The sequence below is a fragment of the Mycteria americana genome, chromosome 21 (assembly GCF_035582795.1).
Source record: "Mycteria americana isolate JAX WOST 10 ecotype Jacksonville Zoo and Gardens chromosome 21, USCA_MyAme_1.0, whole genome shotgun sequence".
Lineage (NCBI taxonomy): Eukaryota > Metazoa > Chordata > Aves > Ciconiiformes > Ciconiidae > Mycteria > Mycteria americana.
The window spans coordinates 3,837,501-3,850,170 of record NC_134385.1 but is presented as its reverse complement, the minus strand read 5'-3'; the positions used below and the strand labels follow the sequence as shown (position 1 = coordinate 3,850,170).

At 39.1% G+C, this 12,670-nt stretch overlaps 1 protein-coding gene across 10 annotated transcripts in view; it reads right to left on the bottom strand.

The window, feature by feature from the left end:
* Positions 1–1,953: 1,953 nt before the first annotated feature.
* SRRM1 (serine and arginine repetitive matrix 1) overlaps positions 1,954–12,670 on the bottom strand; it is an 18,786-nt gene continuing 8,069 nt past the window's right edge. For 5 of the 10 annotated variants that reach the window (XM_075522037.1, XM_075522044.1, XM_075522045.1 and 2 more), the window contains 11 exons: positions 12,261–12,464; positions 11,572–11,691; positions 9,740–10,011; positions 9,515–9,595; positions 9,083–9,169; positions 8,261–8,405; positions 5,944–6,048; positions 5,169–5,630; positions 4,098–4,284; positions 3,156–3,350; positions 1,954–2,937 (listed from right to left, as the gene is read on the bottom strand). In XM_075522037.1, coding sequence (XP_075378152.1) covers positions 2,833–2,937; positions 3,156–3,350; positions 4,098–4,284; positions 5,169–5,630; positions 5,944–6,048; positions 8,261–8,405; positions 9,083–9,169; positions 9,515–9,595; positions 9,740–10,011; positions 11,572–11,691; positions 12,261–12,464 — 1,963 coding nt within the window. In that variant the 3' untranslated portion in view covers positions 1,954–2,832. The remainder of the gene's footprint in view (positions 2,938–3,155; positions 3,351–4,097; positions 4,285–5,168; positions 5,631–5,943; positions 6,049–8,260; positions 8,406–9,082; positions 9,170–9,514; positions 9,596–9,739; positions 10,012–11,571; positions 11,692–12,260; positions 12,465–12,670) is intronic. The other 5 variants (XM_075522038.1, XM_075522039.1, XM_075522043.1 and 2 more) reach the window with 5 other exon arrangements.

Below are 12,670 nucleotides of genomic sequence, written 5' to 3'. Positions count from 1 at the left end.
CCAGCAAGTCACTTATCTAAACCCACGTACCTGTCGTTTCGGGAGGTAGCCTTCATTAACAAGCGAACACACAGCATTAGCAGTTTCAGAATAAAAAGAGCAAGCGAGATTCACGCACCAGAGGTTCTGCCATGTTGCACAAGGCATCCTACACGGTTACTCCCTGAACTATAGCAGCACGACTACAAACAAAAAGGTTGAGAAACAGAGGTAAGAGGTTAACCAAGAAGATCGAGCGGTGAACAGATCAGACAAGTTTGGGTTTGGATGACGGGATCTCAATTACCGAGGATCAGGAGAGGAATTCAGTGATGCAAGTCAAGAGTTCACCAGGACAAAGTTTCGCAGCAGACGCAAACGCTACAGGCTATCATCCCAGGGGAGTGCTTTGGTACTAAAAAGTATCTATGCAACGGTATTTAGAGCAGCAAGAAACAGTGTAATAGCTCATGAGAAGACAAGAGAAGGCTTGCTATCACTGGACTGGTCTTTAAATGCAGTGTTAATGAATGGCTGAGTAGGAAGGAATTAAAATGTTAAACTAAACACAATTTAGAAGTTACATTCTTCTTAAAGAGTGTATTTAATTGCTCTTTTTAAACCTAAACCATGCTTTATGGATAGATGTTAAAATCAGAGAAGGAAGGAGCACCTAACAACAGAAACTCCAAAGGACAGAAAAGGCCTTCCTTCACGACCTGTCCAAAATCAACAGCCAAGTCCTTTATCAGAGTGCAGTCCCGGAGGCAGGAGATGAAAAATAGGTATGAGGGAAGATAAGCACTCAGTGACTCAGGTACTGAATATATTTAAAGATCTTCTATCAGTCCTAAGATTAAAAGGCACACAGAGGTCACAAAACCCAGATGAAAGCAAGATTCAGATTATAAAGAACGAAGCATTAACTCCTCGTGAAGACTGCACACGTATGGTCTTTTAAGACCGACTTTCAGAATCTTTTGTGCTGCCAAGGAACATCACGGGGGGCGGAGGGGGGGAATGAACGAGGCAAAGAGATTAGCACAATACCTTGCGAGGTTCTGTAGTTTCATAAGCACCAAATTCACTCAGATGTACTTTTTAAAATGTGTTCGTCCAGAAAGTTCTTGGAATTTATTATACACATTTAATAACAGATGATACTCAACATTCAAGTGTTGTTGCACTAAGTTTACAAGCACTTTAGCATACAATGTATATTTATGCTAAAAAACAAAAAGTCAGCATATAAGTGCAGAAGGAAGCTACTTTAAAGATATCCCCTTCCATCCAGTATCTACATAATACCTGTTTTATTTTAAACCCCTACACGATGTCAAGTAAAAAGACTAATCAAATATCTACACTTAATTGTGCACATCACATCTACTTCAGATGCAGGACAAAAATTTTCAAAAGCATGTTCCATTCCTCCTTCCAGAGGAACCTTAGACTTCAGAATTGACTTGATTTCAGAAAGAGCTTGAATTTTTAAAAAAATTCGACAGTAGCAATCCAGCAAGTTTCAAATACGATTATGAAAAAGGCAGCGAGCCACCAGGATTCTTCAGATGAGCATTCAAACCAGTGTTTACAGGACTAAAGCTCGTAACTCAGCTAATGCAAACCTGCCATCAATTTTTTGCAGGACCTTGAAACATTTTACTTGCTATGACGAGGAATTTTCACCAGCAAGTATTTTGTCTGTTTTAAGCTTACCCATCCTAACAGAGTGCTGACCAGGTAGACTGTTTCACTCTTGCTTTGCAAGAACACCAATCCAGACATAACAGGAGCATCGCTGAATTAACAAAGGGCTATTTCTGCTACCCCAGAACAGTTAAAAACAAAAGCCCCAATTTTTTGGAAGCCAGCATACTGGATCAAATATTTTTTCCTATCTGTATTCGTTAACCCTGTACAAAAGAAAGCTGATTAGCAAATGTAAATGTTCATATAAAAATAGCCAACATCTGTTTAAATTTAGAAATTTATTTTGTTTAATCCACAAGCTTTATATAGCTTTAGTTAAAAAAACAAAAACAAAAAACAGTGAAAACATGACAATATCCAAAGTTCAGGTTCCTCAAACTTTCAAAGACAGCAGCTCTGAAAGTTGCTTATACCATTCAGAAGAACCGTAACGAGACAAGATTTATGAATGGGGCAACGACATCTCACAAACAAAATTTATGTAACTGAAGGAATTTTTCTGGGACTGCTGATCATGGAAACTGCCCTTTAAAAAAAGAACATAAAAATACAAATGAAATTCCAGTGTTCCAAATCAACATGTTACAACAATATAAACCCACAGTGTCCTGGTAAACAACATGCTTTCATTTATGTACCATTCTAAATTGCTATTCTTGATTCGCTTTAATGGAGACTATACAGGCAACAGTAGAAAGCATTAAAATATAGGTACTTCCTTGGTAATTCTGCAGTGGTTTTACTTCTGGGCAAGCTTACAAACCGCAAAGGTTAGTAGCATAATGTAAGTGGATACAAAAGAAGTCAAATGAGACCCTCACAAATTATGCTAAAGGCTTTGTTGAATTTCAAAGAAACTAGGGAATTGACGGTCATGTTTAAAACCTTCAAAACAAATTCCTACTGCTTCTAAAAAGTCTCACTCTAAATGCAGTTATGTTGACTGTCAATGAAAGAATGTCACTAGTACACTGTGGACACCTTTTGTAATGTAAATCCATGCCCTTTGTACATGGTGAACCTCAACCTAGCAATTATTACAACAAATGTTATATTCTAAAGCTCAAACACATTTAGCAATTTGAAATTGAATTCTGAGTACAAACCAAATAAAATGTACATTATATCAAAGGATTCGGCCTAGGATGGTGGTGACACTTGCGCCTTCCTCATTGACCTCAGTGCCTTCTCTCGCAGGTGTTTTTCTAGATCATCAAGGTTGTCTTCTGGTTCACTTTCTGTCTCCTTCAAACAAAGACAAAGCATTTCTTCAGACGCTGAAAGCTAAGCCAGGCTGCAGCCCTCCCAATATTGCAAATCATCAAGTAAAATCACGAGACACTAAGTAGCATTTCTGAAGTAAGACCACTGCTTAGACCGTCAAGAGTACTATGCACATTCATCTCCATCTATTTTCTTATCTTGGACTCTGAAAAAGTAAAGCATGGGTACCCAATTCCTACCTTTTTGGGTTCTGTCTCTGCTTCCTGGTCTTCCTGTGCTGAGGTGGTATCTGCTACAGACACAGCAGCAGCTGCTGCAGCCGCTGCAGCCTTCTCCTTCTTATGTTTTTTGTGTTTCTTGTGCTTTTTATCCTTTTTATGCTTCTTATCCTTCTTTTTCTTCTTCTTCTTTCCACCCCCTTCTTGATCTGAATTCTGTAACAAACAATTCCACAGATATTACAACTCATTCCTAAGGCTTCAAAATGTTGTTAAAACAAGCCCACAACCGTCCTAGGAAACTTGCATGGACTGAGCAACATCCGAAACTCAGTAAACTCAACATCGTCTTCAGAACTGGGGGAAAGTCACATTCCCAACCAACTGACAGAAGTAATCCTAGAAGACAGATATTGTAACGCACGGCTGCGCTGTGTCTGCGTAAAACAGAACATAACTTGATATGCTGGTCATAGCAATGACAGGCAAGCCTCTTCATAAAAATTAATACCTCAGGTGGACTCTAACTCCCTCAAACACTCCTCTGGCAAAGAACGGAGGTGTCCCTAGGAAACACCTCAGGAGAACAGATAAGGATGCCAAACAATCTGTTCTCTTCCTATTAGGAACAGCCCGAGTTTGCACATAAGACTACTAAGCATAAATGAGACCACCTAACTTTGTAGGCCACGAAACTCATGTAGACTCACGAAATGGGAAAGTATTTTCTTTCAGAAGTTACAATTTATACGTAACAGCACTTTTTTTCAGACTCAGAGATGTTAAGTTTGAAAAATTTATGTTACAAATTTTTTTTAAGAAGTTTTTAACACTGAAAAAAATCACTCCAAGGATTTTTTTCTTCCATGTGAATAAGCTTAGAGCTGCTCAGCAGCTAAGTCTTTATGAAAATAACTTGCCATATAACCCAAAACAGTATTGCTTTTATTAGGAAACAAATACCCTTGCAGGTGATGGGCTCTGAGTTGGGCTTTTAGCCTTTTTTGCAGGTGACCAGTTTGCAGAAGGGGAGCGAGACCGAGTAGGAGATGGAGGTCCTTGATGTTTTTTCGGTGCTGGCTCGGGTGATCCTGATGCAGACCGTGACGAAGACACCCGTCTGGCAGATCGTGGACTTGGCGTGGAAGCCCTTAAAAATAGAAGAGCTACACTTAGATTCTAGTGTTAAGAGATGTAAGAAACAAAACAAGTAAAAATTAACAAAAAAGCCAGATGAACATATGTGCTTCTAAGTTGGTTAAGCTGCCACTTAAAAAATGATTAGTTACTTTGCTGGCATATGTTACAGAAGGCAAAACAATCTAATACCACCGTGAATCTGTAATGCAAAAGGATATCGCAACTTGATAGCTTGTTAAACAATAATACTATTGTTGTTCAGGAATGATTGCTCCCTTTCGTCTGATATGACTAATTTATAACCACGTTAAAAGTCAAGAGAATAGCAATGTTATTTTATCATCCAATGAAAAAAGTGCAAGACATGACATTCAGCAACATTTTCTTTCTGAATTAATAAGCCAGCACCATACTTTTGACTATCTGCTCAAAGAGCAGCATCACACTAGAGAAAACTGCTAAAATTCTAAATGTGGGGTTTTTTTTCTCTTGGATGACCACTTATGAAATTATTTATGAGCTAATGAAAAGTGCTGGTTCCCTTCTGCAGTTCGCTTTAAAATAAGAGAAAATTCATTTTTCTTCAAACAAAACTTCTCTCAAACTTCTTTTCACCTGCTCAGTCCCAGTGCTTTGTTGTGCTATCAGAAGACCCCTCAAACCTTACATAAAGCCTCTTTAATGCTTCTCCCCATGATGCACTTTAACAGATGCTTCCAATCTAATAAACTTCCAAAAATCAATGTTATGATGGTGGAAGCTGAACAGAGCCGCCAACACTTGAGCAATCTCAAGATATGAGAACCATTTTAATGCGATTCCCTAGCTATTCCCACTGCATTAAAACAAAAAACCCCCTCACAAAACCACCAACAATAAAGATGGATTTTTTACTTTGTCTTCTTAGGTTCTGGCGTTCTTGACACCCTCCTGATGGGTCTAGCGCTTGGAGATGGAGACTGTCTTCTCTGGGGTGAAGCGGAAGCTCCCCTTCGTGGTGGTGGTGGGCTTGCAGAGGTATGAGAAGCTCTAGGCCGTGGTGAAGGTGAATGCCTTTTGTTTTGTGGTGGAGAACGTGTTTCTCGATTGGACCTACTGGGAGGAGATCCCTTCCTGTGCTTGGAAGATATGGAAGGTGAACGCCTTTTAGCAGCTGGCGAGCTCCTCTGTCTTGGCGGTGGCGAATGGGAGACTCTGCGTTTTGACTGTGGAGAAGGTGATGCCCTTCGTTTAGGCGGGGGAGGAGGAGAAGCCGTTCTTCTCTTGGGCGGTGGTGAAGGAGAATATCGTCTCTGTATCGGTGGAGAGTATCTCCGCGGAGAAGGTGAGCGCCTGCGTGGAGGTGGTGATGGAGACCTACAAAGAAAACAAATGTTCAGGTGCCACAGAGGCATGTGAATTAGTTACAAGTGTTTTGCAATTCGCCCGAAGAAGGGAAACAGAAGTCCTCTAAAAATTCTTTATAACTTCATTTAATACCAAACTTCTTCAAATGATATCCAGGCCACACACTTACCATAGAAAATCTCACTAGCAAAACTATATTCCCCTCAGTAAGCTATGAATCAAGGAACTGGTTTCCTCAATCGTGGCATTTCTTTTCACACGTCACAGTTGGAAGTCAACAAACCAAAAGCAACCATTTCACGACAAAAATGCAATACACTACCTTCGACGAGGTAATGAAGGTGACCGCCGCCGCCTAGGAGGAGGGGCAGGCGAAGGAGAGCGTCGCCGCCTGGCTGGTGGGGGCGATGGACTTCTCCTCCTCCTACTAAAGAGATAAAGGGATTTCTCAGAGAAGGTGCAACTGAGCCACGAGATTCTTTTTTGTTCTTCTGCTTTCGCTATACAAAATCATCTTGTTCATGCACTTCAAAATGAAATTCTATTAGAACCACGGATGGAAACAAATATACTCAAGTCTTTCTAAAGAGTGTGAGACAACACACATTTTACTGTAATTCTCAGAGCCCACCACGGCAGCCATGAGGCAATTTCACATTCTGCTTAACCTGGTCTATTCACATCTTGGCTAAGCCCAACTCTCTCCCATTTTCTTCTCCTGAAAGCTCGTTTCTGCCACTTCCCTTGCACTAAATCTAGTGATCATCTAGTGAGTCAGACCAGCTTACTGATCCACCAGGAGACTAATCCAACAAACACACCTCTTTGTCGTCATGCAGTGACATGATTGCTAGATCCAACACAAGGGAGGAACTGGGAATGCCCAGCTACGTCAGGCAGAACAAAACTGTGTTCAGCAGCAGTTTGACGATGGATCAGATTAAACAGTGTGAAACTGTACTCTTGAAAACAGCTTTTATCTATGGATCTGAAACCCAAAGTGACTTATTTCTTGACATGCAGAGAAAAATCAGAGTTGTTGCTAAACTGCAGCTATCTGGATTAAAATTATTCACAAAATGAGCCATTTCCTGCTCTGCAAGGTTTACAACAGACTTCTAGGACGGGAAATTTTAAACACACTTTACAAAATACCAATATTCCTCTGCTTTGAAACTCTAGGAAAGTAAAACATTCCTTTTTTAAAAAAGCAATTCAGATAAAATGACTGGATAAAGGAAAAAATGAGAGCAGTGAAAAAGCAAAGCAGCTCATCTACATAAACTGAGATTTGATGTCAAAGACACTGGCTGTTGTTCTCCAAGCAATGAGTTACACTTTTTATAGTTAAGAGTTTGCTCCAAAAGACAACGTTCTTTTATAATCCAAAAAAATACCAGCCTTCAAATGTCATGGTTGCCCTAATTAAACATGTATTTACACACTAGGCAGTAGGTGAATTTAGTATGTTGCAAAACAGATTAAGATCTTTGAATTCCAATCTGTTTTACACAGAATTGTTTGACAAGATCCATAATGAGAATGGTCGACATTTGTAGAAGTAGTCATACTTAATCTCATACATCATTATGTATGCTGCAACTATATTCTAGCTAGGTCTTAATTACAGATTGCTCACAAGGGTCATTATAGCAGATTAATAAACCCATCAAGCAGCCAGCTTCCTGCACCTTCCTATAGTCTGAGATCAATATAGAGCAAGCAATTTCACAAACAAAAGTGTTAACAGTATTGCCTACATTAAAAAGAGAAAATAAAGTAGGTGTTCACTACTAGTCGTCTACTTGTCCGCTACCAGTAGTTCCAAATATCTAATGAATGCAGGAATAAGACTTTTGAAAATTCCAATTATCTGTGACCCAGAACATCAAGATCTTAATCACTTGTTGCACATCTACAGAAGGGTTTTAGCCAGAACATCAACGGCAGCAAGAATACAAAGTAATGCTCACCCACCTTTCAAATCTGCTTATACGGAGTAAGAAAACCCCTGAAGAATACAAGCATTCAGTTGTTTTCAGGCTAATAAAATCAATGTTATTAGCTGTTACAGGCTTATGAGCATTAACAAGTAGTGAACAATGAAGGAGACAGAGCAGGTCTTCCTCTTTTTTTTTTTTTTGCCAGTGAAATGGTCCCAGATCCAACACATTAAGGAACATATCAGTCTGAATTTCTCTCACCTTACTGCTTTGAGTGTGCAAGTCTAAAGGACAAAGGATGGCAAGTACTTATCCATGACAAAATAAATGAGAGCCTGTCTAAATGATTTTCTATATGTAAATCCTATTTAACAGATTAACTTCTAACCAACCTTTTCATCACTGGCGATTGCCACCTCTTTTCCATTTGCATCCTGATAGCAGTGGAGGAAAAACAAAACAAAACAAATCTATCTGCCATATATTTGACGCAAAAACAAACATATTCAAATAAAGTTCAGAGTAATTCTTACCAAATGAGCATAACAAGAATGCAATCTTGAAACAAGATTGGGCAAACTGGACATGACTTAATTCTGTTGTGTATTTGCTGACAGTTGCATAGCAGACAAACAACATCAAGTAAATAGTCAGAAAAAAAAGACGTCAGTTACGTTCAACTTAAGAAGAAATTACCGAGGAGAGGATTCCTTCTGTCGTTTTCGTGGAGACGGTGACGGACTGCGTGAATGTGAATGGCGTCGGCGTCTACCAACTTCCCCATTCTTCACATTGGATCTTTTAGGTCTTTCCTCTTCAGATGAAGACGAAGAACCCGAATCTATAAATGTAGAAGAATCACTCTCTGGAAAATGATTCTCATGACACTGTTAACACACTTACTAATAGGGTCATAACTGCAGTTTAAACTGCAGTACTAACCTACTCTCCCGCAAAATAAGAAACCTCTATTTAAAAGCAGTTCAACTACAAATGTTAGTTGAAGTCAAGCGATAAATAAATCCATCAGAGCTGGGTAAAAATATCTGCAGCAACCTAACTCTCCACGTAAAATTTGACTAGCCAGGTAATTTCAAAGGTGAACTGCAGTTACTTACAGAGATATTAAGTGGACAAAAAGCTACACCAGACCCAGGTTAATTTACTGATCTCAAGCATACAAGAGCCCAAAATATCAGGAAATAACCTACTGCAACACCAGATTAAGTAATCCATAGCAAACAATATTTGTGTGTGATGTTAAGAGTTTAAAAGTGCAACTTTTAAAGATGCGAACCAATTAACAAGAGATATACCATAACCTTTAAAAGTTAAACTTTATTCTTTGTGAGTAGTAATTAAAGTGACTTCATTAGCAGCAGTAAATCTAGAATTACGTTTATAATAGCACTGCAGTGCACATAGAAAATAATTTTCATCAGTATTTGAATTTAATATTAACTACTTCCTGCAAAAGTAAACTGCAATCCAGTTTTAGGAAATCTATGCCATCCATACCAGATGAAGACTGTTGATTTTGCCTTCTGTACTGACGCCTCTGTTGAACAGAGTCTGCTGCAGCCATTTTACCTCCTTTATCTTCCTCTGAAAAGGTACATACATGGACAGAATATTTAAACCAAAGATACAAATTCACCTTATTCAGGCAGAAGCAAAGTCATATTAGAGCAGATCATCAAGCATGCTGCCCCCTCCCCCAAATCTTCAGATAACATTGAAGCTGGAATACATTTTGGCTGAGCTTTTCCCAAGAAAGCTTGGATGGAAGCATTTGAGGCAGTATGAGTGATCATCTTTATACTTCTGAAAACTCTTGCTTTCAATGCCAGTCTATCAAGAGGGTTCAGCACTTTACCACTGCCTTTTACTGTCATGCGTCTTTGATTGAAAACCCCACCCAAAACCAGTGTTGAAAAGTGAGAGCTATACCTGATTCAGACAGCTCTGCTTTCCTTGGTTTTGCTGCTGGCGAAGGAGATTCTCTTTTTTCAGTACTCTTATGTTTGGGTGCTAAAAGACAAAGTCAAATAACTCAGTTGCAATTCGTTACATTCTTGCATGCTTTTCTGCTCATACAAACTGTACACACCATCTTTGAGAAAACAAAATCACAAAATGATAAAGCTGCTGGAATACAAATTTTTATTTGATTACCTGATGCTCTGCTAGGCGAAACAGAGCCACGGCTTTTTCTTGCACGATTAGACTGCTGGGGCGTTGGAGACCTACGTGGTTTTGGAGGTGGACTTGCTGGTGGGGATGGTCTGTGCCTCCGCCTAGGAGGGCTTGCCGAAGGAGAGAGCCTACGCGTTTTACGAGGAGGACTGGATACAGTTCTTTTAGGTGGTTTCTTTGGTGGTGATCGGGAACGTGAGGAGGAGGAAGAAGAGCTACTGCCAGATAAGGATGCTGATGACCGTCTTCTCCTGTAAATCAAATATAACATTAGATTCTGACTAGCCAGCTTAAGAAATGTTTGAGCATGAACACAGAATTGCATTTGTTTGCAAGCACATATACAGAGCCACATACAACAGCACTTCCAAAACATGATGGACAGCCTTCAAAACTTGGTTTGTAGAAGAGGAGAGTAACAACCAATCTTTCACAGTTATTTTTAAACTACATAGTGAGCAAAAAATTGTTAGTGTTACCTTTGCTTGCTTTCTGTCAATCTACAGACTACAACTAAGCTTTTCTCCTGGGAGCAATTAGTTTTGTTTGGGCTCTCTAACTTTTGGATGGTTAAGAGAATTCTCCGTGTTAGCACATGTGATTTAACGATCTTCAGAACAGATCTGTTTAAGAGTTTAGTGTGCAAGTAGGCTAAAAAGTCTTTATACCAGGAGGTAAAAATTTCAGACAACTTAACAACTTAACAATTCAGAATCAATCTATCCATCCTTATGTTTTAGTCTTTCATCTTTACTTTGTAATTTTAAAAAGGTAGGGCCTCTAGAATTCTGCGGCAAAATTTGTGGCAAGTTCTGTTGCAATTGTGTACCTGCAGAATCCACCTTTGGCTGCAGAATTCCTGAGAACCTGGAAAAAAGAAACCCTACCTTGAGTGAGATAAACATTTGTTGAAAAGGAGCTCTTGTACATCTTGCAACATACATGTTTGATACTTTTCACAGTTTTCCCAGTAACTGTGTGAAATGAACATCTTTACAAACTCAGAAAAAAAAAAAAAGTCATCACTGTCATAAAAAGGAAGAACTGTTCCTTCCTAAAAAAGAACAACTACCGTACACAGGAAGCATCACTTTAATTCTCTTCCTATGAAGAGGATAAGAATCTATTCTCTCCCTATGAAGATGAATGTCTATTTTGACATTGCCGTAAGTACATAATTTTCTTTGCAAGGCAACTCAGAGCTTTGCTACTAGAACAATTGCTTATGCTGTCAAAAACGTAACCTCCAACACCAGAGAGCAGACCTTGAAGATTTTTTTAAGTAAAAGAACATGAAGAAACACATTTCAAGTCAAAATTTAATTTTTATTTTAATTTTATGTGATGGAAAATGTAAGTCATAATTAAAAAACTGCCAACAAGTAAAATCCAGTTACTGGTTCTAATTTTTTTCCCAGGGAGGAAAAAAAAGTATTAAGACTTAACCAAAAAGTCATAAAAGCTGTCATGTCAATCTACGCTGGGAGCTATCCAGAACCATTTGAAGACATTACAGTTCTGAAATTGCCAGTTTTCAAAAAAGGTGGAATTCTCATCACTATTTCAACTCCAAAGAAATCGTTTCACAGCTACTAGTATGTTCCCCCACAACACACTTACAAAATATGACACTGCAGTTTTCACATCACTCAAATCATGTACCTGACAGCACTAAGGTAAGGTAAGGTAATTTTGATAAGGCTCATTCCTCACAACTAATGTTCCCTTCAACTTTCAAAGTTTAACATTTTCAGTTCCCTTCAACTTTCAAAGTTTAACATTTTCAGTTGTCTCGAAAAAGGGAATCTTACCGCCTCACAGGGGATCTGCTTCTTCTGTGTCTGGGTGGGGGAGGCATTCGCCTTGGAGGGCTCCTTCTCCTTGGAGATGGCCGTCGTCTTGGGCTTGGTCGCCTTCTAGGGGAGTAAGACCTGTCACAATCAAAAATTCAAATGAAAAGCAACTATCTAATTTTCAGATTTGAGGAAATTTATCCTCAGGGCACTGAGTGTAAAGTTTCTTTTCTCCAAGTGCATCACATTAAAGTAGCATTTAGATTATGATGCAAAGTGGTACATTCAGATACAATCAGTGCTTTAAAAAGTTTACCAACACCTGTCTACTAAGGAGTAAAATAATCCAAAAAAAGGGGAGGGGGGGAAAAGTAATTTACATCATCTTCAGCATCAAACCTATCTCCTAAAAGAAAGCTACACAATTCCCACTATCTAACAAATGCCATACTCAGCATTAAGTACCCCATTCTTTCTCCACTCAGCGTTAGTCACTGTGAGCATCTTCTCATGAACTGATAGGAGGGAAACAACTCCTGAACACATTTATCCATTGAACGCCTCTTTCTCATTTGGCCTAAAACATCCCATAGCTCAACATCTCTAACAACATCACTACTTTAACTGAGAACATTACATTAAGTGGCACCTTCAGAAGAAAATATTCACTTCTCAACCTTCACAATCAAGATAAATTGAAGTCCTACCTTGACCGTGATCTGTGACGCCTTCTTGGTCGAGAATGAGATGGAGAACGTGACCGAGATCTTGACCTTGACTTGGACCGAGTTGGGGATCTTTGACGAGTCTTCTCTTTTTCCTTCTCTCTCTCCTTCTTTGAATTACGTTCTGGTGAAGTTTCCTTAGTCTCTGGTACAGGAGGTTCAGGTTTAGGAGCTTTTGGGATATCACTGTTAAAAATAAAGACTTGATTTATAGGCACATACAAAGCATAGCCCCTGGAGTAACATTTTAGAAGCTGCCAAGATATTCCCCTACAATGAACATTCTCCTGCCCATCCTCTGACAAGATGCTAGACATCCCGCTCCAAAACTGTGAAAAGAATTAGAACATGGTACAATGATTCAAAGAGAAGAAAAATAAACAGGCTATGTG